This window comes from Triturus cristatus, chromosome 9 (assembly GCF_964204655.1).
Source record: "Triturus cristatus chromosome 9, aTriCri1.1, whole genome shotgun sequence".
NCBI lineage: Eukaryota > Metazoa > Chordata > Amphibia > Caudata > Salamandridae > Triturus > Triturus cristatus.
The window spans coordinates 1136079603-1136106816 of NC_140592.1; the positions used below are offsets into that span (position 1 = coordinate 1136079603).

General features: G+C 46.1%; 1 protein-coding gene across 3 annotated transcripts in view; it reads left to right on the top strand.

The window, feature by feature from the left end:
- Nucleotides 1–27214, top strand: part of HEATR4 (HEAT repeat containing 4) — a 774416-nt gene that overhangs the window by 649385 nt on the left and 97817 nt on the right. For all 3 annotated transcript variants that reach the window (XM_085627058.1, XM_085627059.1, XM_085627057.1), the window contains 3 exons: nucleotides 708–888; nucleotides 21167–21236; nucleotides 26041–26230. In XM_085627058.1, coding sequence (XP_085483184.1) covers nucleotides 708–888; nucleotides 21167–21236; nucleotides 26041–26230 — 441 coding nt within the window. The remainder of the gene's footprint in view (nucleotides 1–707; nucleotides 889–21166; nucleotides 21237–26040; nucleotides 26231–27214) is intronic.

Consider the following 27214-nt stretch of genomic DNA (forward strand, 5'->3'; position numbering starts at 1 on the left):
CATACCTCCCTCCCCAGGGCTCCTTACCCCCCTCCCCAGGGCTCCTTACCTCCATCCTCACTATTCCATCCCTCCCTCCCCAGGGCTCCATGACTCTCTCCCCACTGCTCCATACCTCCCTCTCCAGGGCTCCTTACCTCCTTCTCCAGTGCTCCTTACCTTCCACCACAGGGCTCCTTACCTCCCTCCCCACTGCTCAAACCTCCATCCCCAGGACTCCATACCTCCATCCCCACTGCTACATACCTCCCTCCTCAGGGCTACTTACATCCCTCCACACTGCTCAACCGACCCTCCTCAGGGCTCCATACCTCCCTTCCCACTGCTACATACCTCCCTCCACAGGGCTCCTTACCTCCCTCCCACTGCCACATACCTCCCTCCCCAAGGCTCTGTAAAGTACCTCCCTCCCTAGGGCTCCAGATAGTGTCTCAAAGACCCAACTACATCATCAACGATTGGATTTTGGGCATTGTATGCCTATGTTTCAGCAACTATGCTGTGCTTGCTTTGTCCCTTAACATATTTCGTGAAGGGGTAGGACCATTTTGTGTCACTCCAATGTCTCTAAATAAATAAGCACTTATCATGTAACATAAGCCGCTGTAATTAACACTATAAAAATGTTGTTATAAGTAAAAATAGAAGTTCACAAACCTGTTTGACCTGCTGACCTTTTACAATAACAATCCATTTGCCCAATCTAGGGAAAAGCTGGAGAAAGGCGACTCCCGGACCAGGGTGGAAGCCCTCTGTCTGATTGGCTGGCTGAAGCTAATGACCGCTAAACTGTTGCCTGGCTTCCTCCAGTGCTTCTCCGATGACATTGTTGCTGTGAGGCGCGAGGCGTGTAATGCGGCTGGAGCACTCCAGATCAAAGATGAGATGGTGAGTGACGCCGGAAATAGCAAAAAACAGAAACCACTTCAGCAGGACCATACCCTCTTGATATTGGGAGCTAAGACAGAAGAATATTATTCACCTTTCTCCCTCTTGGATTTTACTGGTAAAACAACTTTTGCAAAGCTGCTTATTTGCTTACAAGAGTGGACTAGACTAGGGATAAGAGACTCTTTCTAGAGCTTTAATATTGATTTTGTGAGTGGTCGGGTACTGTAAGACAATGTCCTAATGTATATCTTTTGTGGTCCATATAGGCCTGTTGGACTTGGCCCTTTTTGCAGGGTCATCCCTGAACTTTTTGCCTTCCTCCTAGCCTTTTTGTCTGGCATGGTGTTGGTGGTTGTAGGACTCTGGGCACTTTAGCACTGCTGTCCAGTGTAAAGTGGGTGTGCTCTCTGTGGTAAACATGGTAAGATTGGTCTACACCTGTTTGGCGTATTTAATTTACCTGTCAGTCCCTTGTAAAGTGGTATCTCATATACCAGGGCTGGTAAATTAAATACCACTGGTGGGCTTGCAGCTCTGATTGCGCCACCCACCAAAGTAGCCTTTCAAACCTGTCTCAGGCCTCTGCCATTGCATGGCCTGGGCGCGCAGTGTTACTACCGCTATGATGTGACACCTAAAGTGTGTGCCACGTCTGTGACGCCCCTTTTACTGCATGTCAGTCACCCCTAAGGGAGGCCCTAGCTAGTCCTATGGGCAGGGTTCATTGTAGGTAAAAGGTAGGACATGTGCCTTAAGTGTGTGACATGTCCTGGTGTGACAAACAGCCCTTTTGGTTTCTCACTGCTGTGAGGCTGCACTCTCATAGGAATGCATTGGGGATTTTCTGATAAGTGCTTCAGTGGTAATTCCTGATATGAGAGGAGCAGCGTGGTCAAGTTTGGTATGTTTGAAATAGTAATAATAAATGTTGCGTAATGGTGTGCGCGGATTTATTAACACTATTTTGGATATGCCACTTTTAGATGTTGGCATTTCTGTGTGCAATGTGTCTGCCTGCCTGATGTGTATTGCATGTCTGGCTCTGGAGTAACAGGGGCCGGTGAGGTGTGTGGCTCCAGGGAGGGCAGGGTGAGTCAGAGCTAGGCTGAATGGAAGATCTGCATTTGGAGTTGTGGGAGGAGTAGTCCCCTACCTTGAATAGGTCTGTGCCTGCCTAGGTGAATGCTGGCTCCGCCCCCCTGTGGCGTGTCTGAAAACCAAGTCCGGTTTGACAAAGGAGGGTGGAAGCCTGGTAAACAGAGTGCTTCAACAACCCCCAGAACCAGTTGAAGCTGGTTCCCCAAGCCCTGCTAGGGCAGAACAAAGGGAAAATGCGTATATATACTGGGGCTGTGACCCCCATGAATGGGTGCTTTTTTGCGCTACTTGGGGACTTGTTGCTGCTGGGCCCCAGGAGGAACCGCCACGAGGGACTGCCTCCCTGCTGTAGGGCCCTGTGAGCTAGCATGCCTGGGCCCAGCCTTGTCTCCCTGAAACTTTGGACTAAGCGCCTTGTGAGCGCTATATCTCTCTCCCAGGACAGGGAGAGTGCTGGGGCTTTGCAGTGCTGGGCTGCAACGTTGCCAGGGGGAATCCCAGCGTGGGGACTCCCCCATGCTGCTGGGAAGACAATCGGGAGCCCATCTCACATTTTGGATGCCATTTGGAGCGGGAGCCCACCCCACATTTTAGTGCTCCTGTTAGTGGGAGCCCACCCCGCAATTGTATCCTTTTCAAAGGCGGGAGCCTACCCCGCATTGTGCACACTGCAGGAGAGAGGAACCGCCGCGGCCCAAGCCGGAAGTCAGGCGGGCTGCCTGGTTGGGGGTGAGGCCGCCTTCAAGGCGTTGGAATAATCCGGACGAACGAAGTGCAGGAAGTCAGGTGACGCGTGCCTGGACGTGGGTGGAGCTCTGGTATGCGAGAAGGGAGGCCCGCGAGTGAAGAGTCCCGGTGAGTGAGGCCGAGAGGAGGAGTTCGACCGGAGCCTCGAGGGCTCCCAGTGCAGAGACTTCCCCCGCGTTGGACGAGACGGAGGAGTCAAAGAGAGCCCCGGTGAGTGGGGCTCGAATTTGCACACTGGTGGTGCCAGCACCTGTTTACTTCAGCTGCCCCGCAGGAGAGCGGGCAGCTACAACAGCGGGGGCAATTTTGTTCTGTAGTCCCAGAGTGGGGCACCTCAGGCACGGAGAGTGCCAGTGTTGATTTCGTGTTGGCCGCATTGTTGGTGCCGAGAGCGGCACCGGAAGACCCCATTGAAGGGGGGGCCTCGAGAGTGGCACCGGAAGACCCCATTGAAGGGGGGGCCCCCTAGGCACTGTTAGTGAAAGTGATTGTTTCTGTGATACAGCTGCACTGCGAGAGTGCGGGCAGCTGCAATGAGGGGGCATCTTTGATTTCTGGGACCAAGGAAAGAGTGAGATACACTCCCCCGCCCAAGTGCATTACGCACGTTGTTCTTGCTGCCAACAAGTATTTTGCCAGTAGTTACTGGTTGCGTTATTCTTACTACTTGTGCTTTGTGATTGTTCCGACAGTGGCTCGATTGGCCCTGTCATGTATATAATCCCCTGTAAATTATGACCTGGTGCCAGTTGGCACAGTGTATATGTGTGATTAAGATTCTAATGTGTTTTGGATATTACAAAGGCTATTTTTTATATAACCTTGTGTGGAGTTTCTTTTGTGGTGTGCCTAGTGTGTTGCTGCTGTGTGTGTGTGTGTTGCGCAAACGCTTCACACATTGCCTCTGGGATAATCCTGACTGCTCGTGCCAAGCTACCAAGAGGGTAAGCAGGGGTTATCTTCAGTGTGTAACTCCCTTGCCCTGACTAGAATGGTGGTTTCTGCCTGGCTTAGGCACATGCCCTAGCCAACCAGAAATCCCATTTCAAACAAGGCCACTTAGACAAGCATGAATAAATGTACCAAGAGCACGTGACTGTATTTATTTTGCTAAGCTTTGGAACATATAGTAATTGATATACGACTAAGACTGCATTTGGGGAGAAGCCTTATCAGGTGCCAAAGGATAGCAGTCATTGCTTCAGCTCTAGCATTGTACTGAAGATGAATCCTGCAATTTGTTGGTATATTGTTTTCTGTCATTTTATATACGGCATACTCAAACCAAAGGTATCAGAGCTCTTTACATGAGCACCAATTGCGTTATAGACGGACACATTCATTTTTTGGGCGCGGGGAGAATAAGTGATTTGCCCACAATCACAGGATGTTGAGTGTCCCTGCCAAGACTCGAACCGGTTCCACAGCATTGAGGTCGACCACTCTAGCCGTTACGTCACATCTTTTCTTGCTTCTGGAAGTGAAGACGGCTGCAGCAGCGATCCCTTGTGCCAGTGTAGAGGGGAACCCGAAGAAACCTGGCAAAGACGGGCCCCTGCGTTGGGATGTCTACTACCAGAGCGGCACTGTGCCACCCCCAGAATCTTAGGCCCTCTCCTCCGCTGCTTGGGCTGTTGGCACAGAGTCAAGCTGGGTTCCAGGGCGAGGTTGCTTGGGATATTGGTGCCCTGTAGTGATGCAGTAGCCTCGCAGTCTGGGAGAGGTGGACCCCACCTAGAGACTGTGGCCTACTCAGTAGTTGCTGGTCCTGTAGATCTGGGAAGGCTATGGCACCTGATGCTAACATGGCAGCCACAGAAACTTAGGAAGAATTGGTGCCCTATCATCCATCTTTTTATGTGCCCCCCACACATATTGAATTTGGGGCTGCACAGTTTGCAGTGCTGGACCCGAACTGTGACACAAGCCTACGCCTTGGGGACAGGCATATGTGCATCTATAGTATGGTTTGCAGTAAAATTAGTATTTGGGGCTATGGCAACAGGTAATATGGAGGCTGCTGGCTGTGTGCTACTGACTGATACCCTCAACAGTGAGTGAGTGAGTGTGCTTGGAGGAGTAATCTATTTCTAGTCTTCTGGGTGAGCACCCCTTTCGACAGCACTGTCTCAATTTGTGTTCTCTGAAGTTGGGTCTCTGCAGAATGAGATCTAAACCTCTCTGCTGGCCTAATGGGGCCACCTGGTGCATGCTGCTGGGGTGGGTGGCTTGGAACACTTGGCTACATACCTTTTAGGCCGAGTGGTTTACATGTGTCCGACATCTCAGTGGGCACTCCCACAATGGCAAAGCATGTATCTATCTATGTATCTCTTGTATTTTAAAGTGCAATCAATGCCCTTAGGCAGTCTGGCACTAGCTTTAAGGACAAGACAGTATCAGAGCGTTAAATCTAAACAGGCCAGGCTTCAGAGCCCTCTGAAACCTCGAGTTGCAGGAGAGGGCATGGGTCTGTCGTGGGAGATCATGCCAGAGAAAAGCCACTCTAAAAGAGAAGGTAATGCCCTCTTACTCAGCTCGTTTGATTTTGCAAACGTAAAGCACGGATTCATTGGAAGAATGGAGTGGGCGTGTCACTACATGACACACAAACAAATGTTTAGGAGCCATAGGGCCCATGTTGTTAAATTGTTTAAAACATGGGGGCATATGTACAAGCCCCTATCGTCACGAGTATGTCACTTTTTGAAAAACCTGGTTTTAAGTTGGCGAAACAAGGAGAAATGCTTTACTTCTCCTCGTTTTTGCTTTTTCCATGTGTGCTGCCTTGTGCAGCACGCATGGAAAAAGCAAAATGCCTTGGATTGTTCATGTGTAGGAAGGTGACCGTTCCTGCACATAAACAATCATTAAAAAATATGACATTTTGTGACTTCTATGTGTGCTGCATTAAGAAGCACACATGGAAGCGACAACATGGCATTTCAGGATTGTTTATGTGCAGGAAGGGACACCTTGCACTATAGGGCTTAACCTGTCTCCTATGGGCAGAGTGGTAATCGCTAAAATGCTTCTCCTCCCGAGGCTTCTCTACTTTTCTACTGCACTCCCACATAGGCTGTCTCAGAACATATTTAAAGACCTGGAAGTACTCCTAGTTGCACTGATATGGGGAGGCTCAAGGTCCAGAGTGGCACTCTGTAAACTGTACCTGCCACTCACAGACGAAGGATTGGGGGCACCAAATTATGGCTATTACTATGCTGCTACGCAGCTCCAATGGCCAATGAGATGGCTAGCGAGTGCCCAGGTGACAGAGATGTCCAGCTGGGCAATACTCTTAAGACGTACAGCCATAATAGAATGGCTATCGGGCACCACCACTCTGACGCAAAAGAAGCAGGGTAATCTGCTAATGAGGACAGCTAGACGTAGCTGGCTATGGTACGTGATGCCTAAAAGCCAAACAATATATGCACCCATGTTACCACTTGAGATTTTACCAGGTTCGTTCGCTTGCCACGACCGTCCGGAACTTGAGTCCTGGGCGGCGGTGGAATTGGATACCTGGAGGGACTTATTTGTGGATGCACAGTCCAGAGCCTAGAAGAGTTATAGCGGACTTCGGAATCACGCAGGGTACATTCATGCTTTATGCGTTACTAGTGTGGCAAGTCCACCAAACATGGGGGAACATCGAGATAGAACCAGATACATCGCAGGTGCTACAGACCTTGCTTACACATGGGAAGGGCAAACATGCGGTAACAGCAATATATAGCACCCTTAGGACTGGTCCTAGCTCCCTACTAGCAACGCTTTGTGCATATTGGGATTCCGAGCTGTCAGCTACCATGAGTGATAAGCAGTGGGCGTAATGTATACAGTACCCCAAAATGATATCTAAGAACGCTAGGCTGAAATACACACAGTTTAATTATTTACATCATACCTATTTAACACCACACAGACTGACCTGTATGTACCCTACATATGTCGACATATGCCCTCGCTGCTTGGGGTCACGCAAAGTTTCTCCACATGGTCTGGGCATGCCCTTGCCTTAGTGCCTACTGGAATGAGATCGCAGCGACACTAGGGGAAGCAACCAACACTACAGTACCTGTGCAAGGCTTACACTTTCTACTTGGCATCACCAAGCGCACTGCAGCACGGAAAAACCTTAATAAATTCCTTGACCTAGCTTTGGCATTAGCAAAGTGGAGAATAGCTATGTCCTGGAAATCGAGTGCTGCTCCCAATACACGCAGCACTATACGATACATGCTGTTAGCTCTCCGCAAGGCGCTGGTGGCTGAGCACACTACCCACACACTGAAAGCACCCCGTGACCCCTCACAAACTAACCCCATGCAATGGCAGGAATACTTGTCATTTGTGGAAGGCAAATTGAATACACCTAGTTCCTCACAGGGATAAGATCGTTCCCTGCTCTAGGCATGAGTAACAACACGCTAATATAGAGATGCGTGCAAGCTGGGCCCCTCCCCAGGCATTACCTGGTCTAATTGGGCAATACCTTCGGCTTTTCCGAACACATGATAGTGTGGTGCTTGCGGCATCTCCCCCTCCCCCTTCTCGCCGCTCCCTCTGTCCTTAAAGAGTACACACATAAGCAGTCACCCTAGCCCACATATGACCCGAATCACATAGCACATGTGGGTTAGTTGAGGTCGTATAATTCTGTGTTCACTGAATTGGGTGGAGTGAAAATATTGAGACAAAGAAAGTCTGTTGCTTTATTTGATGATTACAAAGTGGATAAAATACATAGACATATACGAAATGTTAGATACGGTTCTATTTTCATTTTTTCCACCAGCTGGCAACGCAACCTGGTTCCCCACCAAGTGTCAAGCATGTGAATGTCACTGTACTGTTCTGTATAATAAAGCTGGCAGATTGTACTATGCATAACCTGTGAAAAACCAATAAAGACGATTTTTTTTAAACTGGCTATTCCTCACCATTAATAGATATGCACTCTGCCATCCTGGTAAGGAGTACTGTTCATCACCGTACATGGGAGAATTCTCTCCACCATTCTGGGAAACATAATAAGCATTGCCTGTATTCCCGTACTCTGGTGGACCTTGAATGTGCTACTGAATGCCATTTTCTTGGGCAACTCACAAACTGACAGTGAGTCATGTGGCTGACTGGGGCCATGCAGTCTGGGCTGAGGCATGATGCATGGGTAAGTGAGGAGTTTCCAAGGCCTTGTGTACCTAGAGTAGAGATCCCACCAAGTTCCACTTCCCTTCTGTGGATTCTGTACCCAAGTTGTAAATGTTGTTGCCCAGATTGGTGTGTGTCAGACCAGGCCGTGCATGAGTGGTTTGAGCATGTAGTGTGAGGAAGTAGGAGGCCTTAACAAAATGTGCAGGTCTATTAAGATGCAATCAGAAATACTCCAGACATTGCCCAAAATTCTTCACATCAGGTAATGGAGAATTAACTCTGTGCCTCGGTAGGGTAGAGGTTGGCCTTCTTTCCTACCCAGGGAAAAGTTAATGCTAATGTTTATCTTAAAACTCAGACAGTGCAATGCTTTATCCCCTGATGGTGGAAAGACTTGCTTCTCTGATTTACCACAGTCAGCCGTCAATGGCTCGAATGGCAGAAAACCTTGGTATCCATACACCATATGACAAAACAAACAGTGATGAAGACTGCTGTTCTCTTTTATTTGAAAAAATATATATTAGAACATTAGATTGAGAGACATGCGTTCGAAAAATTTCCTTTAAGATGGGTCTATAATTAAGTGAGTGACTAAGCAGGTTGGTCTAGTATCCTCATGAGATATAAGGAACAATAACAATGTCAGATGAGATGGTTCATTTACCATAATCAGGATGTTAAATAATTAAATTGTGGTCCTAAAGAAAGAGACGCCTGATGAGAAAAAGTCCTGAAACTATATATATAAATATATATATTACCTACTGGCGGTCGCCAGTAGGTAGTTATAGTTAGGACCACGTTTCCATAGGAAATCCGCAACATTCTATTTTGAATAACTTTGGCGCCGGTCGACGAATCCTCGCGAATTTTTCAAAATAGGTGGGGCGCTACGCTCCGCTCCTACCCTGAAAGTCTCGGGGGGATTCGTCAAGCGGGGGCTGAGATAAAAGGGGGGTCCCAAAACGCATTTTTCCCATGCATTTTTCCATAGGACCTTTAGACAGGGCTACAGCCCGAACGGCTGAACAGAATTACTAGAAATTTGGCAGAGAGGTAGTCCTCAGGTCAAGGAAGTGCCTTTTGTAGGTTTGGTGTAAATCTGTTCAGTAGATTCTGAGAGTTCGAGGCATGTGGGCTGCTGAATTCATATCTGTGCATAGATCGCCGCCTAGTGTTGGGTCCGGATGTTTGCACGTTGTTGTCCTGGAAGAGTCTTCGAAGTATCCTTGGATAGGTGACTCCTCCCCTGGACTACAGTGCGCATGGGCATCCTCTCCATCCTCAGATTGTTTTTTTCCGCCATTGGGTTCGGATGTGCTATCTTAGCTCAAGTTAGGAAAATATTTTGTCGAGGCCAAAAGGCCTTTAGTTCGCGTCGGTACTGTTTATCGATCGGTTTTCGATACAACCTTGTTAGTTTACTAACTTTCAGCACCGACTTTTTTCGCATTTACCTGTTCATCGACTACTTCGACGATGGAATCGAGGACGCCATTCAAGAGGTGTCCGGTATGCAATGCGAAGTACCCACACATCGACGTCCATCCGGTGTGCAACAAATGCCTTTCGCCGGACCACGACGAATCGACATGCATGGCCTGTGCCCGGTTCCGTTCCAAAAAGACTCTACGGAATCGACGAGCGGCGAGACTCGAGGCGCAGCACGCGGCACCGGCCCCAGCAGACATCTTCAACGAGGCCGAAGACGTCGAAGAATTGGAAGTCTTACCCTCCAGTCCCGTTTCCGAACACGAATCCGGATCGGACGAAGTCGACGAATCACTCTTCCACAGAGGTGAAGACGACACCGAGGTAGGAGACGACGAGGAGGCCTTAGGGGCCGAAGAGAGTAGCTCCAATGATGAACAAGGCCTACCTGTTCAGACCGAAGAAGGCCCAGTTCCACGGCCTATGGCTCCGGTCGAGGGATCGCCTTCGGGCCTTACCCGAGACCCATCCCGCAGTTCTTCGGCCCCGCCCTCGGGCCCGGCCTCGGACATTCAGCGGCAACCATTACCGCTTAAACCAGCTGGTTTCCCTTCCATAAAACCGAAACCGAAAGCTTCTCCGGTTCCAACGAAACCGAAACCGAAAGTGGCGCTGGTCGGATCGAGGCCTTCCACGCCTTCGACGCCAGCGCGACGCGTCGGCACCGACCGCACCAAGAGAGACTTCGGTGCCGAACTTGAAGCGGGCGACGTCGGAGTCGACAAACGGAAAAAGGCCTTCGGCAAAGACAAACCTGCTCGGCTCCCGGCACCGACGCCACTGACACCGAGGGCTGCACCGCCTGCTGCGTCTCGCATCGCTCCCTCGACGACACCAAAGCCTCACGCGTCGAAGACGGTCATCTCCGCACCTCGACTCGATGAACCACTGGCGCCGAAAAAGTCCACGGCCGCCTCTTCGAACCTGGTCGGTGCCAAAGCCTCACAGGCGCTCCAAGTACGACCTGGTGCGACACAAAGCAGCAAAACCAAGGCTGCCCTCCAGGACCCGTCGGGTTCCGGTCCGATCGAAGCTCCAGCAGCCTCTTCGGTGCCAGCCAACATTACCTTTGGCTTGCCTCCGTCAACAATCCCGAAAATGTTCCAACTCAGGACACGGGTCACCCAGACTACGATTACACCTGCTGAGACGTCTCCGTCACGTGTCATCGACGCCAACACTGGCAGGATGATTCTCCACGAGCGAAGGATAACTTCGGAACCACCGTTGGACCCTTTCAGGATCCCACTAAAAAGGAAGCTGCCTGTAGAATCAGAACCTCTCCTTTATGAACCTTTCCACTCATCCTACCAGGAGCCACAACTATTCTCCCCCACACGTTCCGACACGGATGCGTTGGAGGACTACATGGATGACCAAGTCCCCTACCATGGAGACACAGACCCTGATGACCAGCAGGACCCTGATCACACTTGGGGCGACCCTGTAGACCCAGGTGCACCTCTCGATGCACAGGACCCACAACTCTATGGGGCAAAAACATCTCCCACAGAGGATACTGCAGCCTTCAACGCTCTTATTGAACGTGCTGCCAATAACCATGGGGTGCAGCTTCACTCTGACACCGTCGAAGATGACTTTCTTATGGACACTTTCGCATCCTCAGAACGGCATGTAAAAACTCTGCCCATGTTGAAAGGAGTCCTCAAACCAGCCAAGGACATTTTCAAGGAACCCACCAGGGCACGAGTGATAAACCCCAGGATTGATAAGAAATACCGATCAGCACCTGGGGACCCTACTTACATCAGAGGCCAATTACCACTAGACTCCATTGTCGTAGCGAATGCTCGCAAGAGGGCACACTCGCAAACGACAGGTGACGCTCCTCCCCCGGACAAAGAGTCCAAGGTGTTAGAGACCTCTGGCAAGCGAGTTGCCGCCCAAGATGCCAACATATGGCGCATAGCCAACACTCAAGCGCTCCTTGCTCGCTATGATAGAGCGCACTATGACACACTGGAGCAACTATTCCAGCATCTCCCTGACCAGTTCAAGGAAGGCGCAGAAATTCTCATCAGAGAAGGACAGCTACTCACGAATGCTTCCATCAAGTGTGCACTAGATGCTGCAGACACGGCCGCCAGGGCCATAAACACAAGCGTCATGCTGCGACGACATGCCTGGTTACGAATCTCAGGATTCAAGCCTGAGGTACAAAACAATATACTCAACCAGCCTGTCAACCCCGACTATTTATTCGGGCCAGAGGTTGACACCACCCTTGAGAAGATAAAAAAGGACACGGACACTGCAAAGTCCATGGGCGCTCTCCAAACTCAGTCCTTTCGGAGCGGCTCCTTTCGTCGCCCCGGAAACAAGGGAGCAGGTAGAGGACAGGGGTCACAACAAACGTATAACAAAGGCAATACACAGACCACCTACGATAAAAACACCCGGGGTGGATATCGTGGCTCCAGTACAAAGGGCAGAGGACGCGGCTACGGCAACACCAGGTCCTCCCCAAGAACAAGCAGTGACGCCCTCTCCCTTCCTCCCGACCACATAACACCTGTCGGGGGAAGGCTACAAAGGTTCCTGTCCACGTGGAACTCCATCACCACGGACAGGTGGGTCAAAGATATTGTAAAATACGGTTACTGTCTGGAGTTAACCTCCACTCCACCCACAATACCACCAAGAAACCGTCCTATGTCCTCAGAGCACTTAACGCTCTTACAGAAAGAGGTGCAAAGTATGCTTCTAAAAGGCGCTATAGAGGTCGTACCCATCCACGAGCAGGGTACGGGGGTGTACTCCCTCTACTTCCTAATTCCAAAAAAGGACGGGTCACTCAGACCTATATTAGACCTGAGACCCCTGAACCAGTACATTCTTTCAGAGCACTTTCACATGCTCACTCTACAGCAAGTCCTTCCGCTTCTCAAGCAGGGAGACTTCCTAGCCACACTGGACCTCAAGGATGCGTATTTCCACATACCCATCCACCCCTCACACAAAAAATACCTCAGGTTCACTGTTCAGGGGCAGCACTATCAATTCAAAGTCCTTCCCTTCGGCGTGACAACAGCGCCCAGGGTTTTCACGAAGTGCCTAGCTACGGTGGCAGCACATCTACGGAGGCAGCATATACACGTCTACCCCTACCTAGACAACTGGCTCGTTCAAGCGAAGTCAGCCCAGCAATGTGCCAGCCACATGTCCCGCACCATTCACCTTCTTCACAGTCTGGGATTCTCACTAAATTACCCAAAGTCCCATCTCCAGCCCGCACACGTACAACAGTACCTAGGTGCGACTATAGACACTCTGGCGGCCACAGCTCAGCCAAATTTAGTGAGGATCAACAGCATACAACTGCTGATCTCCAAGTTCAAACCCAATCACTCACTTCCAGCGCGAGTGTTTATGCAGTTAATAGGCATGATGGCCTCCTGCATCTTCATAGTCCCGCACGCGAGATTACATATGCGCCAGCTTCAGGAGTGCCTAGCACGTCAGTGGAATCAGGCTCAAGGACAGTTGAAAGACCTAGTGTTGGTGAGTGGTCGGGCATACAACTCTCTGCATTGGTGGAATCCACAAAACCTTTGCAAGGGCCGACCATTCCAAGAGCCTGTCCCACAGATAATACTGACAGCGGACGCGTCTCTCCAGGGATGGGGAGCTCATGTACTCCACTACACAGTGCAGGGACTATGGACGACACAACAAAAGAAGATGCACATCAACCTTCTGGAACTGATGGCAATCTTCCTGGCCATGAAGGCATTCAAAGTACATCTATGCAACAAGGTCGTGTTGATCCGGACGGACAACATGACCGCAATGTACTACATACAGAAGCAGGGAGGAACACACTCTCCACAGTTGTCTCATCTGGCTCAGAGCATGTCGAAGTGGGCCATTCAGAGGAACATGTTCCTCATGGCGGAACACCTCCCTGGCAAGGACAACCAGATGGCGGATCTGCTCAGCAGACACAGCCACCAGATGCACGAGTGGGAGTTACACCCATCAGTACTCCAACCGTACTTCCAGCAGTGGGGTCATCCGGAGATAGACCTATTCGCGACAAGCGAAAACGCAAAATGCCAAAGCTTCGCCGCCAGATTCCCACATCCGCAGTCGCAGGGCAATGCGATATGGATGAACTGGTCCGGCAGATTTGCGTACGCTTTTCCCCCAGCGCCGTTAATACCGCTGGTGGCCCGCAAACTCAGACAACACTCCCTGACACTCGTCCTAGTTGCTCCCACGTGGGCACGCCAGCCGTGGTACACCACCTTCCTCGAACTTTCCGTGGTGCCGCATCAAAGGCTGCGGATCAAACCCGCGCATTTGACGCAGAACCATGGAGAGATTCAGCACCCAGATCCGCAACAGCTGAACCTGGCGATCTGGCTCCTGAAGTCCTAGAGTTTAGCTATCTCAACCTGCCACCTGACTGTATGGACATCATCAAGGAGGCCAGGAGACCCACTACAAGAGCTTGCTATGCAGCCAAATGGAAAAGGTTCGTCATTTATTGTGGTAATAATGACATTAACCCGCTGGACGCATCCATCCAAAACATCATCTGTTACCTCTTACACCTATACCGATGCAATCTGGCGTACACCTCTATACGTGTCCATTTGACCGCAATATCAGCCTATCTGCAAACCAGGCAGCACCTCTCACTATTCAGAGTGCCTGCCATCAAAGCATTCTTGGAGGGACTCAAACGAGTCATTCCACCAAGCCACCCACCGGCTCCAATGTGGAACCTCAACTTGGTCCTCACACGCCTGATGGGTCCACCCTTTGAACCTCTACACTCATGCGAGATTCAATTCCTTACCTGGAAAGTAGCCTTCCTGGTAGCGATCACTTCTTTAAGAAGAGTTAGTGAACTCCAGGCACTAACCGTTCAAGAGCCATTTATACAGGTTCACGCCAACAGGGTCGTACTACGTACCAACCCCAAATTCATGCCCAAAGTAATATCGCAGTTCCACATGAATCAAACTATTGAACTGCCCGTTTTCTTCCAAAACCCACAAACTGTCGCAGAAAGGGCACTACATACACTAGATGTACGGAGGGCCCTCATGTACTACATCGACAGGACTAAACCCTTCAGGAAGACAAAACAACTGTTCGTTGCCTTTGCCCCACACCACAAAGGTAACGCCATCTCCAAAGCAGGGATAGCCAGATGGATAGTTAAGTGTATTCAAATCTGTTATCAAAAGGCAAAACGCACATTAACTATTCCACCACGAGCCCACTCAACACGCAAGTTGGGGGCTTCCATGGCTTTTCTAGGAAATATTCCCCTGCATGATACATGCAGAGCAGCCACATGGTCCACTACACACACATTTACAAAACACTATTGTGTAGACGTGCAGTCAAAACAGCAGGCAGCTGTAGGACAGGCTGTTCTCAAAACACTTTTTCAGACCGCTGCAGCTGGCACTGGTAGCCGCCGCTAATAGAGGGCACTGCTATGTATTCTATGCACAGATATGAATTCAGCAGCCCACATGCCTCGAACTGAATATGCTACTTACCAGTATGCATCTGTTCTTGGCATGTAGGGCTGCTGACATTCATATCGCCCTCCCTCCTCCCCGGCGCCTGTAGCAGCTGCAGCTCTCAGAATTACTGTATAGCATGGTCATCACTTTCTGTATCTACTCCATCACTGCCACAATGGCGAAAAACAATCTGAGGATGGAGAGGATGCCCATGCGCACTGTAGTCCAGGGGAGGAGTCACCTATCCAAGGATACTTCGAAGACTCTTCCAGGACAACAACGTGCAAACATCCGGACCCAACACTAGGCGGCGATCTATGCACAGATATGAATGTCAGCAGCCCTACATGCCAAGAACAGATGCATACTGGTAAGTAGCATATTCAAAATAGCCTTTAAATCAATATATATATCTGAGCCAGCTTACGGTGCACTTACGGTACGCTTACCGTACGCGTACGGTGGCGTGCGCGAGCGCGATTCTGATTGGCTCTTAGATCTAAGTAAACATTCGAATCGGCCGAAACCAGGAAGCGGCGGCCGCCATTTTCTCTCTCGCACTGAGAGTGATTTTTAAAATATAAACCCCAAAAACATGTAAAGGGGCTGTTTAGACAGCTCCCACACACATAGCCATGTTGAGGGAGTCCCCAAAGATCCCCCAAGGCCAAAAACGGAATTTTTATTTTTTCGGTAATTTCGCCGATTACGCTTACCGTACGCGTACGGTAAAAAATTTTAAAAAAAAAAAATTATCCACACTCTCTCCACCCCGTGTGCAATTGGTGCCCGAAGGGCACCAATTGTGCACAGCTTATTACACATGAGATAAACTAAAATATTAAAAAAATAATAATAAAAAAAAAATTATCCACGCTCTCTCCACCCCGTGTGCAAATGGTGCCCGAAGGGCACCATTTGTGCATGGCTTATAAAATATACGAAAAATTAAGTGGGCGCGCATGCCACGAATGGCGTAAAGTAACTTAGCATTTAAAAAACCGTACAAATTCACTGAAAAAACCATAGGTTTCACACATGTTATAGTTAGGAATTAGCATTTAAAAAACCTTGCAAATTCACTGAAAAAACCATAGGTTTCACACATGTTATAGTTAGCGGAAATTTTACTGATAAAAAACCAATGAAATTCCCCCGTTATAGTTAGTGCAGGCAACTATAACTCACGCGACCGCAATCTTCTGCTGATGACATATGTGTCTTTATGAAAAAAAAATATTTGTAATATATGTATAGCTAAAAATGTATGGAAGAAGACATGGGCAAATAAGTGTCTAAATACAGTATTAGCATCAGCAGAGGATTGCGGTCGCGTGAGTTATAGTTGCCTGCACTAACTATAACGGGGGAATTTCATTGGTTTTTTATCAGTAAAATTTCCGCTAACTATAACATGTGTGAAACCTATGGTTTTTTCAGTGAATATATATATATATAATCTACTGGCGGTCGCCACTAGATAGTTATAGTTAGGACCGAGTTCCCATAGGAAATCTGAAAATTCTATTTTGAATAACTTTGACGCCGGTTGACTTATCTTTGTGAAATTTTCAAAACTAATTGGGCGCTCCGCTCAGCTCCTACCCTGAAAGTCTCGGGGTGATTCGTCAAGCGGGGGCTGAGAAAAAAGGGGGGTCCCAAAACGCGTTTTCCCCATGCATTTTCCCATAGGACCTTTAGTCGAAGGTACAGCCCGAACGGCTGAACAGAATTACTTGAAATTTGGCAAAGAGGTAGTCCTCAGGTCAGGCATGTGCCTTTTGCATATATGGTGTAAATCCGTTCAGTAGTTCCTGAGAAAATCAAAAGTAAAATCACATATATATCTGGGCGGAGCCTAACCACACATCTCATTGTGAGATCTGATTGGCTGTCAGCACTTCATCCAAGAGGTGTTGGCAGCCATCTTGGGACCAATATACATGATAGCACCTCCTTAAAAAGCATTGCAGTTAATAGAAGGTTTTAAGACTTTAGTTACATTATAAATCATTTGTTGATGGTACCATGCTCATTTTAGGAATTGTGGTATGTTCTAAGGTGATTTTACCATGTGAAAAAGCCTTCTGCTGGGATATCATGAATCATGTTTGAGAGAAAACTATTTTCACATGCTTTTCCCACAGAGGTTTGGAAGGTGATCTATAAGCTAAACTGAGAGCATATTTTCTGTAAATTCACATTATCTTTCTCAGTCATGTGAGATTGAAGTCTGACATTCTCAGTAAAACATGTACATCCAACAAGGGCAGAGACTGTCAGTTGATTCCTTTGTGTTCTACTGCAGCTTCCCAGAGTGTTCCAAAGAACAACTAGAGCGCTACCACTCCTACTTATGATAAACTTATGGCACACCTGAAGCCATCTTGATTGGAATAAAGCGGTAACTCTTAAAACATTTAATTTAAAAAGGAACAAAATGAGAGGGTTCATTTTGCCATAGAATGTATGATTAGTGCTGCAGAAAGAAAAATTAGGGCACATTTTGAGTGACTTCTCAAATCCTCTTCTATTTCATTAAAGAATTCTGACATGCAGACTGAAACATGCACTTTCAATACCAGCAGCAGACTTCCCTGGTGAGCAGTAGCTTTACTACAGTGATCTAATGAGCAACTAGAGTGCTAACATTCTGAATTTATGGCAAATGTGTGACGCATCTGAATGCCTTCTTCATTGAATCAAAGTAAAAAACTGACAGTATGCCTACTGAGGAGACTGTAGTAAATGAGGAAATTAGGAAACTTCATAACAAGTCTCCCAAGATGGCCACCTGAGACAAAAGAGCCCAAATGTAGCACAAATATCACCGAGATGTAGCCCAAGTATAGCCCAATGACAGAAATCCCAGAGTGTTTTAAAGAACAACTAGAGCGCTAACAGTCTTACTTATGACAAAAGTATGACACACCTGAAGCCATCTTGATTGGAATAAAGTGGTAACACTTAAAACATTTAATTTGCAAAGGAACAAAATGAGGGGGTTCATTTTGCCATAGAAATTATGATTAGTGCTGCAGAAAGAAAAATTAGGGCACATTTTGACTTCTCAAATCCTCTTCTATTTCATTAAAAAGTTCTGACATGCAGACTGAAACATGCACTTTGAATACCAGCAGCAGACTTCCCTGGTGAGCAGTTGCTTTACTACAGTGATCTAATGAGGAACTAGAGTGCTACCATTCAGAATTTATGGCAAATGTGTCACATCTGAATGCCTTCTTGATGGAACCAAAGTAAACAAGCATTGAAAATGCAATAGGTCTCGCCCTTGTTTAAGTTAAAGCAATTCTGTTTGTAATTAGGTGGCTTTTTAGCTTTGCTTTTATTAGTGTTTTTCAAAATTTCATGTACATAACATGCATATATGTATATGTATGCATGCATTTATATTTGTATTTATATAGATATGCAGATTATATATATGTTTATATATGTATGTATATTATCTACTGGCGGTCGCCAGTAGATAGTTATAGTTAGGACCGTGTTTCCATAGGAAATCTCAAAATTCTATTTTGAATAACTTTGGCGGCGGTTGACGAATCTTCGCGAAATTTTCAAAACTAATGGGGTGCTCCGCTCAGCTCCTACCCTGAAAGTCTAGGGGGGATTCGTCAAGCGGGGGCCGAGAAAAAAGGGGGGTCCCAAAACGCGTTTTCCCCATGCATTTTCCCATAGGACCTTTAGTCGAAGGTACAGCCCGAACGGCTGAACAGAATTACTAGAAATTTGGCAGAGAGGTAGTCCTCAGGTCAGGGATGTGCCTTTTGCATATATGGAGTCAATCTGTTCAGTAGTTCCTGAGAAAATTGCAGTTAAAAGCACATACATATCTATAGCCGCGCATCGTGCGCGCACCCTAACGTGCGCGAGCGTAATTCTGATTGGTTGTTACATGTCAGTCAACGTTCGAATCGGTCGAAATCAGGAAGTGTTGGCCACCATTTTGTTTGTTTTCAGTGCGAGAGTGGAAAAGGAAGGTGGCGAACGTGAAAAGGGGGCAGGGTAGAGAGTTCCTGACCCCCTAGCCTTTGTCAGGGGGTCCCTGAAGGACCCCGAAGGCAGAAAAAAACGTTTAAATTTTTTTTTTTAAATCGCGTGGGTGCACGCACCGTGCGCGCACGGTGAAAAACCATTAAAAAAAACAACAATTTTTAATACGTAGTTTATTGAAAAATAAATATATATAAAAAAAATAATAATACATACATAACTTAGCATTTAAAAAAACTTACAAATTCACTTAAAAAAACATAGGTTTCACACATGTTATATTTAGGTGGATATTTCACTCGTAAAAAAACAATGAAATTCCACCGTTATAGTTAGTTCAGATAACTATAACTCGCGCGACCGCCACTCTACCACAAGGATGATGTCATCAGTGATGTCAAGAGTGATGCCACTGACCATGTCATGAGTGATGTAATATGTGACGTCATGAGCAGAGGATTGTGGGCACTCGAGTTATAGTTATCTGAACTAACTATAACGGTGGAATTTCATTGGTTTTTTACGAGTGAAATATCCACCTAAATATAACGTGTGAAACCTATGGTTTTTTAAGTGAATATATATACACATACATATACATACATATATATTATGTATATATATATATATATATATACACACACATATTTCGGTCCTAAGGCATTGCTTATAGATATTCTTACTCGGTTGAGTCTATATACTTTAGCTGGCGTTTAGGCTCCAAAGGACAAATTTAAGCTCACTGTCATTGTTTTTAATAGTTAGATTTTTTATGTTTCGGAAAAAAAGAACTTATATTTTTATTGTTACTGTATGTTGGATTTATTAATAACTTGTTAGTGGCAAAAATATTTTACTATGCCACCAATTACCCCACTAAACATAATTAATTCTCAGATAGTGTAAAAGAAAAGAAAAACTGTAAAACTATCTGTTTCTACAGACCATATACACCGTACTTGAGTTTTCATGATGGTGTCTGATGATGGAGTTCAGGGATAATGGTCTGGGTTCCCATGGTAGTTTCATGGTTATCTGGCCACCTCCGGTTCACCCAAATGATTCATAGTTCTTTCAGGGGCTCTGAAGTGACATAAGTGGCACCATTAAATATGCTAAATAAATAAAGTGCCCTTTGATCATCTTGGGAAACAGACTTTCCAGCTTAGGGCCCGATTCCGATCTCGCTCAGATGCCGTCAGGAGCGAGTCCGAGTCGCAAGCGTGATTTCCGACGGACTCGTCCCACAGTGCGAGCGAGCGAGTACGATGTGAGTATCGCCTCGTGCTCAGAGCGACTCATACCCGTCAGCAAAGCCCTCCGGACGACTACAACATGGCGACTCGTGCAGCGCAATGGGTCCGATTTCCGAGCGACCAAGTACAATGCACGCTTCGGGCTACGGATTGACTAGAATCCTTCGACTTGAAAAAGCTTTGGGAAGGGGACTTCGGGGGACCGTAGCAGGCCCCCTTCATCGGTTACAGGGGGGACCCAAGGTTCCCCTTACACATGCATGTATGTTGCGGGGGGCACCGACGTGTACCCACAACAGGGGGCGCCTTTTTTCGTGACGTACTATTTTCATGATGGAAGCCTATGAACGCGATGTACAACAGGCTCCCATTGACTTCAATGGGGCTCCGAACGACCCGAGTCCGTCAGCGTGTACTAGCATCGTACTCGAGCGTTCGGAGCCCAGGAGCATGAGTCGTTCGGAAAGCTCTACGGGACCGAGTCGGCCGTAGGGCTTTACAAGCGAGATCGGAATCGGGCCCTTAGTGTGTGAGAAGATTAGCAGGGCTTGAAAGGAGAGGGCTCTGCTAAATTGAAGAAAAGCACTGCCACACAGATGAAGGTAAAATATATAAAAATTAAACCAGGGCACTCAACAATCAATAGTTTCCCATTTAATATATTTTAGTTTACTTATAACAGGTTTACATGTGTTTGATTTATATGATAGAGACTCTGGTTATATAACACAGATGTTCCCTGTTCTGTGAAAATTATTCAGGCCTTTGTAATTTGAGTTATAGATAACCAGATGTTGGTAAATACATGGTCTTGAATGACAATTCTAAATTAAGCATCACTCCTCACTCTCCTGATAGGAGATTGTTATCAAAATAGCTGCCGCATGGAGAAGAGAACTAAAGACAAATGAAAATAGGGAATAACTGTCTGCTACAACCTTCCTTTTGTGTCTGGACTGAAATTCATGAACGCCTATTTTAATCTCATTCCAGGTGCACCAGTGCCTCTGCAAACTGATACACAGTGACCCTATCTGGAAAACCAAGGTGTTTGCAATTAGAGGTAAAAGACATAGATTCTATTATAATATTATTTTAGTAACATGATTCGACATTGTGGTCAAATTAATACACCATAATGTTAAAACCAATGTCTCTCAAACCATCGGCCGATGGGATGTTTGGGTTCCGGAGAATCGTGCTACTCACTGAAAAGCGCTTCACCACCTCATCAGGGGTAGCAAGCTCTATATAAATGCAAACCTTTTCCCTCTTCTATGCCTCCACTATCCTTCTCAATCCTAATAACAGATTAACCTATCCACCGCTCAAATCACCTTCATATTTCACTATACTAATTCACCACGAATACTTTATGGGTTCCAGAGTAGCATGCTACTCACCGAAAAAGCGCTTCAACACCCCATCAGGGGTAGTAAGCGTTATGAAAATGCAAACCTTTTTCCTCTTCCATCTCTCCACTATCCTTCTCAATCCAAATAACTGACTAACATATCCACCACTTAAATATCTTTCATATTTCACAATACTTATTCACCACTAATACTTTATGGGTCCGGAGTAGAGTGCTACTCGCCGAAAAAGCACTTTGGCGCCTCGTCAGGGGTAGTAAGCACTATATAAATGCAATTACAATACAATAAAATACAATTATAATTATCATGTCATACTAGACCCTATTTCTAACTCACCAGTTTTAAAGCATGTGTGTAATGAAGTGGCATGTCATTCCCCAGTCATTTTTAAGAAGATTGAAATACTGCTTAATTGATTCATAAACTCTTCAACATAATTAGTACTATGGTTATTGACCATGTTGCCTAGTTTGGCAGAATTAATAACATCTGAAGTGTCTTGGTTCTAAAATATTTATCAATTTCCAATTGGTTGTAGTTGTAATGGGTTGGTTTATCCATGAGTGTCTATAAAGGATTTATATTTAGAAGGTGTAACCTCACAGTTTGTGGTACATATTGGGATTTATATTTAAATCTGACTGTGGAAATGTGGAGCAATATCAAGGTGACTTTAGACATTTTATATATTCCATGATTAAATATTATAGCATATGATAGCAAATCTGACAACATGAATAATAATCTCATGTCCTTTACATGTTTAATAATGAATGTACTTTTAATCAAAATTGCATGAGCTTGCTCATGCTTATCAGTGCTCAAAGCGAAATCATTCTGTAAGCGAAGAATGATTTAAATCAATTTGTAGATGTACAAAGTGATACTCAAGAGATGGTGTGGCTGGTAAATCTCAAGAAAGGAAGTTCTGCTCTTGGTCAGTTAATTTTCTTTTGGAAAGGTGTGTCACCAGTAGTCAAAATGTGAGGGTTGTCTTACTGCTCCAAGCTGATCTAATGAAAACTCTAATGCCCTTCACCCTGATACTGGGGGTACAGGTAACTCCGGGAGTGGGTAAAATCAGGCCCATTATAAGTTAAATCCTCTGGGTCTACGAAGAAACAAGGAGCTATCAGGGGAATGGGTAATTCTGGGTCTGATTCCCCTGATACTTCCAGACTTTCATGTGGTATTTTGCCTGCTTTTAGCAGCCAAAATCTCTGTGAAAACTAAGAGAACTGCAGTGTTTCTTCAGACCTCATAATTCCAATGGGACTGGTTGTCGCTGTTACCAGCTCTATCGGAGCTAAGAGGCCACTCACCGTAATGGCCCTAGTGACATCTCTCCTCACTCTTGTTTCTTTGGGTTGTCTTTCTTCTGTGATCTCCTGATCCCTCCAGTCTTTTTCTGCTAGGTTATTTTTTCCTGATAAACAAATCATGTCTATTGAATATTTCTATAAAGACTCTCCACAATTACTGGAACTGTACAATTATATTCTGGATGAATCACTATCATACACTGTCAATGAGTGATTTTATTTAAAAGATATTTGAAACAAGGAGATATGCACCTGACCTATTAAACAGATTGCCTTAACCAAAGATACAGGTTTATTGTTGAACAGTGAAATACCTACCTAATACGGAGTTACACAAATCACTATGTTTGTAAATGTAAATGTGTGTGTAAATGTGGGTGTACTTGTAAAGCGCACTGTGACTCCATGGAGTATCCTGGTGCTGAAGACTGCTGGGGAACCCGTCCTGGTTTTCCCTGTGAGATGGTCCCTTTCTGGGTATCTCCAAGGTGAAACCAGGCATCCCCGGCGTCTGTGGGGGGCCGTTGTAGAGATGAGGCAAGCTTAATGCCCAGAGTTGCCGAGTGTGTTCCTGGTTAGAGTAGGTACCGAGGTGAGAATTATCGAGTCCGTTTTGACCCTGGTCCACGACCCTGCCGCGTCGGGAATTGAACCCTGGTCCCTGGCCGATTCTCTGCTTACGGGTCTGCCGCCTCTAACCAGTGAGCCACACCTCTCCACTCTAAATGTTTGCAATGTTATATAGCAACATAGGGCCTAATTTAGAGGTTGGCAGGTGGCCCGCCTTCCATCATGTGACGTAGATCGTTACCTCAGCAACCCTGACTGGACTACCGCCCACCATATTGAGAGATTTCCTCCGGCCCTGCTGAGTTCTGTATCCCTTCATAGGAGCCACTGCAGCTCCTCTGAAAGCACTGAAAGATTGCTGAGCACCTGCTAAATTCATCCTGCCTCTTAACAAACTTTTTTTGTTTTTCATAAATTACGAAAGCTGGAGTTTGCTTTTGAAAAACAAAACACTAATAACCCTAAAACCCTAGGATTTTGTTTTTCTGTTTTTGACCATCAGGCTTTTCCTGGTGGTCCCAAACATTGAAAAGTACATCAGACCATCTCCTCCAAATATGGTGATGTACTTACTCTGATAGCCCCCAAGCCTGTCATGAATTCGGTGTAGGGCTTCTGCCAGGTAAGTCAACCGGGGCACCTCTGTCAGAAACGTGACGGTCAGTCTGACTAAACAGAGTGGACGGACCATCAGCTTGGCAAAGAGGATGCTGCGCTACATTTTTGGTGCAGTACCCTCTCCGCTAGGCTCTAAATTAGAACCATAGTTTGATCTGAAAAGCTTCAAACAGGCATTGATATTTTCTTATACTCAATTTTAAGTTAATGATAGGCAGCTATCCGGTGATCATGTCTAATAAACAACTGAATGTAGCTGCCATTCTGTGCAGAAGACATTTTCAAACTACAGATGGAGAAAGTTGGTGCCCCTTTGCAAAAACCTTATTGTAATGGTGACCACTGTAAATTATATGTATTTACTGTGCACAAGGGTTGTATGATGGAACTCCGCATGCATTTACCAATCATGCCTTCACAACGCAGCCACTACCCTGAATGCAACATTACCACACGTTCCTTTACCACGCAATTTGTTACAACGACTTGTTTTAGGGGGGCACTGGACTTTGGAATAGTATTATTTACTATTACAACTCCAGTCTATACAACAGTAGGGAGGGTGATGGACTTAAAATCCAGCACTAGTCCAACAATGCACTGCCCTAAAGCAAGTCGTTGAATTTTTATACCACTCATTTTAAAAATTGTTTAATTATTCAGTTTGTGTGTCAAATGGGCATTTCTATAATAGACAATTTGCTTTGGATTAGAATATAATGGCCTTTGTAAGGCTCTGCAGGTTATGAGGCTATATTATTATGTGAATGTATTCCTCATTTGCAAACATATTATGGTTGAATGGGTATCTTAATACTAATATTAAAATGATATTGTGCATGGCAAGAAGGTGCTAGATTAATGTTTCTAATCTTGTACACTTTTACAAACAACTATATTGAATCAGTATAACCTCTCTCTCTCTCTACAACCCCAATTATGTATCTAATACAAAAAGGTCATACCAGTGGAATGAATTACTGTGGACAATTGTAACACGCGTGATCACCCTGGTTTTTCTTAGGAAATGAATAATTGATAAGTACTGGTCTTGTGGCTGTGTACCATAAGGATTATAAGAGAGAGTCTCCAGTGGAAGTCCTCTCAGATATCTAAAGTTCCTTGGAGCATCACTTTGGTTGCCGTATTTCTCCAAGATATAAAGTTATATGTTCAGGGACATAAATCTCACTTCCCTGTGGATGCCTATGCTGCTTAGATGCACCATGATCACAAAATCAACAATGCCAAAGAACAACAGCTATACATAGGTGACCTTTCAAAGGCACCTGCCCAACTCCCTAATAAAGCGCTATACACTGAGGAACCTTCTGAACTTTTTAATAAATCATCCATATGGATCTCAGTTTATGTTTCTCACGCTCTTCCAGGTGGGTCATTCCCACTATATTGGGGTAATGTAAGGTGGACTGTTCGGCTTTAACTACATTACTTTGCGGTACGCGTTATCAATGTCTATAGTCGATTTAACAGAGGTCAGTGGCTATTCAGTGATCTTACTACTGACTGGAAAGACTGAGAGAGCATCTAGTTACTGTTGGGGGTCAAACATTTCATTTTTTTAAGTATTCAAGATAAGCTGTGTCTATATAAAGCAGTGGCGAAGGAATGATCCTTATGAGAAAACTATATTTCTTAATCCTGATGCCTGGAGAATGTATAAAGAGCAAAATTATAACATAGACCTCAAGGTAGAAGATTTCTTAATAAAGAAGGGAGACTGTGATAATCTGTTTCCCAAAATAGTAACATCAATTTACATAGAAAATGGAACTTATTTAAGGTAATGCTACGTTTTAAGAGAAAATTGTTATTGGAGTTGGATGATTGGTATTAAAGAACTTTCATAGACAAAGAGCAAAGAAATGTTAGAGGAGTGGTAAATGATAGTTTATGGTGTTTACTGTTTTTATTGTAAACTAAACTGAGAAGGTTATTGTATATCTGCTTTATTAAATAGCGGTTGGCCAAATAGGCCTGGCGAGTGCAGAATTGAAGAATATTCTCCTGTGGGCCGTTCATTATGAGGAAGAGCCTGAAGTGCGCGTGGAGGCTTGTCACTGCATTGTGGCGCTACAGCTGCGGGACCCAGATGTCCAGGTCATCTTGCAGGACAGGCTGATTCTAGATCCAGAGAAGCTGGTGAGAAAGTAAGTGCATGCTTCACTGGCAATGATTCTTCTTCTTCACTCCACGATAGCCTCAGGGACCTGGCTTGCCAGCCCGAACCCCAGCTATCTTAAGCGATATCATTCTTACTCTGCACACAAAATGCAGTTGCAGCACTGGCTAGCAAACTGGAGCAGGGATAGAATGTTTATTGCATTTTATGTTCCTTCTTGCAGGGCAAGGTGACTGGACATACACATTAGGAGTCAGGTTGCATGCAATGATCTGATTTCAGATGATCAGAGTGCCCTCTATGCATGCCTCCTTTTGGCCCCATAGGTGTCAGTGCTGTGACACAGTATTAAGGGAGTTGGATAACTGCAGCTTTCACCTACCAACAGGAGGTGGAGAGGAGACTCCATAGAATTGCCTTGCTGCAGTGCCAGGCCAGCTCTTGCTGCAGCACCTCCAGGGTGTGTTGTTTTGTCTGCCCCTGCCTAGGTGCCCTCCTCCCACTAGGACTGGGAGTGACTTTAGGGTAGTCCAACAGAGTGCACACGAGGGCACTAGATCCTTTTGGGCTCCTGACAGATCGTCTCTTTGGGAGTGTTTTGTCCCCCACTTCTCCAGAATGATTTAAGTGGCCTCACACTGGTTGGCAGCACGATGCAACAGATAAGAGAAGGACAACAGTATGACATGTTTCTTCACCAAATGATGCGATCAAGACTCTGGGTACCCAGGCAATTTTTGGCTAAGCTCTGGGTGGGTGCTGGCCAACAGCAGGTGATTGGTCTCGGCATCTAGAGTCTGATGAACCGAAAATGAGTTAGGTTTACCTGGAATAAGTGGTAACAGAGGAAGACCTCTGTATATGGCTCACATGACCCAGCACTATCCACAATACTTTCCTCTGACCCCTAGGGGGAGAGAGCTACATAGGTTAGTTAGGGGGTTGCACATTACAGGTGAAGCTCGGATAGGGTAGGAATGGTACACTAAGGGCTTGGGGGGTGACATTATCA